At 38.7% G+C, this 4,394-nt stretch overlaps 1 protein-coding gene across 1 annotated transcript; it reads left to right on the top strand.

Annotated features, from left to right (window-relative positions):
* Positions 1–1,619: 1,619 nt before the first annotated feature.
* On the top strand, positions 1,620–1,961 carry LOC142454655 (large ribosomal subunit protein eL29-like). The gene has a single exon (XM_075555864.1). The coding sequence runs from the start codon at positions 1,620–1,622 to the stop codon at positions 1,959–1,961; it is 342 nt and encodes a 113-aa protein (XP_075411979.1).
* The last annotated feature ends 2,433 nt before the right edge of the window (positions 1,962–4,394 follow it).

The following is a 4,394-nucleotide window of genomic DNA, read 5'->3' as shown; positions in this document are numbered from 1 at the left end:
ACACCCCATAAAAATACAAGTGTATGTAATAGGGTTGGTGCCATAATTTACATATGTGGACCAGTCAGACATGTGTAGAGAGCAGCTACAGTGTAGGAGTGGCTGCTGTGTTGAAAGCAGATTCTATGTTAAAAGCAGCTACTGTGTTGAGAGCAGCGGTATTGGAGGTAAAATGATACTTCATGAATTATAATTACTGAGTAAATGTAAAATCATGTACTGTAAAATCATAACTATTGCAAAAATAGGCTAAACCATGGAAAATTAATCTGGATGCTGACTGGTCTTTTTATATTCAGTTGTGGTTGATATGAATACTGCCCCCTTGTGATAATAACAGGTATTTTTTAAAAACAACACAATGGTAAATCATAGGAAACTAATGGACTGTATTGACTGACCTATGCCATGTATCATCTTTTGTATTTTTAAAGCCATTGTTATATATGATTTTCATTAGGAAACCATTCCATTACAATATATCATGTAAAGAAGAACATTAAGAAAAGAATAAAAGTCATCGGCAAATATTTTACAGTATGGTTTTACCTCAATAATTATAGCAGGAATTGAGAAACTGCAATGTGTTATTTTTTGTGAAGTTCTATCATCAAAATGTATGAAACCAAACAAACGAAAATGCCATTTTGATAGCAAGCATCTGAGCTTTTCTGGCAAGGATACAAACTATTTTAGAAGCAAAGCTGATGGACTCAAGAAAGCCAGACTTGACAGTGGTGGTAAGTACCACAAACAAATCGTAGCAGCTATTGATGTTTCATATTTGGTGACACTCAGAATCTCCAGAATTATCAAACCCCACACCATTGCTGAGGATTTACGTTGCCAGTGGCCAAAGACATTGTTTGAGTTGTGATCGGAGATGAATTTGTTACCAAATTGAGTGCAATTTCCTTATCTAACAACGCTGTCCACAAAAGAAGAGATGACATGTCAGCTGATATTCTTGATCAGATAAGCCAGGAAATTAAATCCGCTCCACTTCCAATACTTACCATCCAGCTTGATGAATGTACAGACGTTGCAAACTGTTCACAGTTACTGGTTTGCATGAGGTATATGAATGACAGCAACTTTAAAGATGAGTTTCTTTTCTTGGAAACCTTGAAATGACAACTACGACATGTGATGTATTTGGCACAGCTAGCTCATTTCTGAAAGAGCATAAGATCTCTTGGAAAAAAGGTTTGCGGTGTTTGCACCGATGGTGCTCCAGTTATGCTAGGATGTTGATCTGGATTTCAATGTTTGGTAATGAATTAGTCACACAAAGTCATCCAAACTCACTGTATGACTCATCAGCAAATATGAGCAATGAAGACGCTGCCACAAGACTTATAAGAAGTCATGAAAAGCGTCATAAGTTCTGTCAATTTGGTAAAGGCGAGCCCTTTAAACAGTCGACTGTTTTCGTAACTGTGCAACGAGTTGGATGCGCCAAATAATGCTCTGCTATTTCACACTGAAGTGAGATGATTGTGGAGAGGAAAAGTTTTAAAATGTGTTTTTGAGCTTTGTGAGGAACTCAAAACACTTTTTAATCAGAAAGCAAGGCTGCTGCCCCTGGCGTTCCGGGAGCTGCAGGCGTCGGTGCAGACATGGCCAAATCCAAGAACCACACCACGCACAACCAATCCCAGAAATGGCACAGAAACGGCATCAAAAAACCCCGGTCACAACGATACCAATCTCTTAAGGGGGTGGACCCCAAGTTCCTGAGGAACATGTGCTTCGCCAAGAAGCACAAGAAGGGCCTAAAGAAAATGCAGGCCAACAACGCCAAGGCTGCGGCTGCTCGCGCTGAGGCTATCAAGGATCTTGTGAAGCCCACAGAGGTCAAGGCCAAGATCCCAATGGGCGTCAACCGCAAGCTCAGCCAACTGGCCTACATTGCCCACCCCAAGCTTGGCAAGCAGGGGCACGTATTGCCAAGGGTCTGAGGCTCTGCTGGCCCAAGGCCAAGGCACAAAGCAAGGCTGATGCTCCAGCCAAGGCCACGACCCCAGCAGAAGCTCCCAAAGGCGCCCCAGCTCAAGCTCCCAAAGGCCCCCAGGCTCCCACAAAGTAGAGTTCTCTGTGAGGGCGAGAGGGACTGGTGTGAGCCCTGGGCTGCTGCCTGCATGGCGCTGGTGTCTTCTTGTGCTGTTTGTTGTACAAATAAACCCACATGGCGCTGTTAAAAAAAAAAAAGCAAGGCTGCAGTTTGACTACTTTTCAGAGATAAAATTGAACTGTAGAAAATAGCATACTGTACATATTTGAGTATTAACCGACATGAATATCAACCAAGACACCTAATTTTACCACAAAAACTGCATTAAAAATGTGCTGGAAAACTCGACTTATACATGAGTATATATGGTACTTGGTTGGCATCTTTGCTATCTTGCATGAGTTAAATTTATCACTGCAAGGACCAAATACAACACACCTCAAATTCTCTGAAAATATCCAATCATTCCAAATGAAACTTCGACTTTGGCACACACACACACACACAAAAAAATTGGATGAAAATAAAATGTACATGTTGCCTACCTTATCTGTTTTCTTTGAGAAACATGACATTGAACCAGACAAAAGGACTATGATGATCATTTCTGTGAAATAACACTTGCACTTACAGACTAAGTTTCACATTTTCCAAATCTACATGACACCCCATTTGCACTTGGCAGAGCCCATTCACAGTCAAAGTTGAAGATGTTCCTGAGATAGCACAAGAGGACTTCATTGAACTTATTAACAGTAATGCAGCAAGACCTGCTTCTCAAAAATGAAGCAAGACCTGATTCTCAACAATACAAAATTTTGGATCAAGTGTTTGCAGTCATACCTGTTCGATCTGAGACTGTTTTGTGCATTTTAATTCCATTTCCAACAACATATCTTTGTGAAACACGGTTTTCCAGCTTGTTGATTATCAAGTCTAAATAGAGAAGTAGGCTTGTGGAAGATGATCTTTATTATGCTCTTGCAAAGACGGCCCCGAGAATTTCTGATCTGGTGGGAAAGCAGCTTTCTCAACCTTCGCACTGACATTGGCTTTTTATGCATACTGTCGGAAAAGGAAGCAATGTAGTTTACTGTTGTTATATTAAGACGGTTACCCATGGTACACCATGCTTTAAGACAAAATTTCATTTATTTGTGATTAGAAATAATTATTTTACAATATATAATTACATATTGTTTTGTGATTAATCACTATGCTTTAATTATGTTCAATTTGTAACAATGAAAATACACCTTGCATATCAGATATTTACATCATGATTCATAACAGTAGCAAAATTACAGTTATGAAGTAGCAATGAAAATCATTTTGTTGTTTGGGGTAACCACCACATAAGGAGCTGTATTAATGGGCCACAGCATTGGAATGTTGAGAACCATTGTTTTAGAGTGAAATGTTGTGTTGGATCAAAGTTTCATAGCTTGATGTAAATAATTGCAGACCTCATAAAAATCTCTCCCTTTTCTCTGATTGGATGACTAACAAGCACAGTTCTTTTAATACTTTGAGATACACGTGTACTTTCCTAAAAAGGAAAGGATGTGCTCGCCAAATATATAGAATAAATGTCTAACTCTAAATTGGTAAATTAGCATTCTTCTTTTTACATTTATCTCCTCTGCATCTCATTACAGAATCTAGCACTACTGTTTCAGTTCATTAAAACACTGAAACAAGATGAGTATGTCCACCTACTAAGCCGAGGATGTACACACAGATCCTCAGAGTGTTAGGCCCAGATAAAGAAGTCACCTTGACTCCCTTCTCATCTTTCCAGAAAGTTACCTTATCCCTTTAATTTCATAGAAATGAAGTAATAGTCATAACTGTAACTGACTGTCCACTTTTATATTTCTATTATGTTTTATTTGTTTACTCAATAAATATTTATTGAACAATGATACAACTGTTAGGCATCATGCTAAGTACTATTTGTCAAACAAATACTGTTATGTCTCTGAGGACCTGTGTATAGGGAGCTTGTAATTTGCAGTTCTCATTATTTGCACATGTACTACGTAACAGACCCTGTTTAGGAACTCTAATAGTAATAACTCAGAGTGTTTTTCTCTTCAATGTGTATATACACTCAACATGATATCCTCCTCTTTTTTTTTTTTAAACAAATGAAGAAACTAAGGTGGAAAAGTTTTGACCTGGCCAGTATCACACCGTTTGGATTCAGTGACAATCAGATTTTGCATAGGAAAGAGACAAGTCAATCCCACAGAAAGGAGACATTTATAGTGACTGTGTCTATGAAAGAAACATCAAAACGAGTGAGCGGAGAGTGTGTAGGCAGGGCATAAACCATGAAGGATTCTTTTACTGTGTAATTGGGGACCATTTTAAGAGT

This window comes from Tenrec ecaudatus, chromosome 8, assembly GCF_050624435.1.
Source record: "Tenrec ecaudatus isolate mTenEca1 chromosome 8, mTenEca1.hap1, whole genome shotgun sequence".
Taxonomy (NCBI): Eukaryota; Metazoa; Chordata; class Mammalia; order Afrosoricida; family Tenrecidae; genus Tenrec; species Tenrec ecaudatus.
This window is presented reverse-complemented; position numbering and strand designations above follow the sequence as displayed.

Excerpts from the sequence above, each read along its gene's own strand:
- LOC142454655 (XM_075555864.1), top strand. The coding sequence starts at position 1,620 with ATGGCCAAATCCAAGAACCACACCACGCACAACCAATCCCAGAAATGG.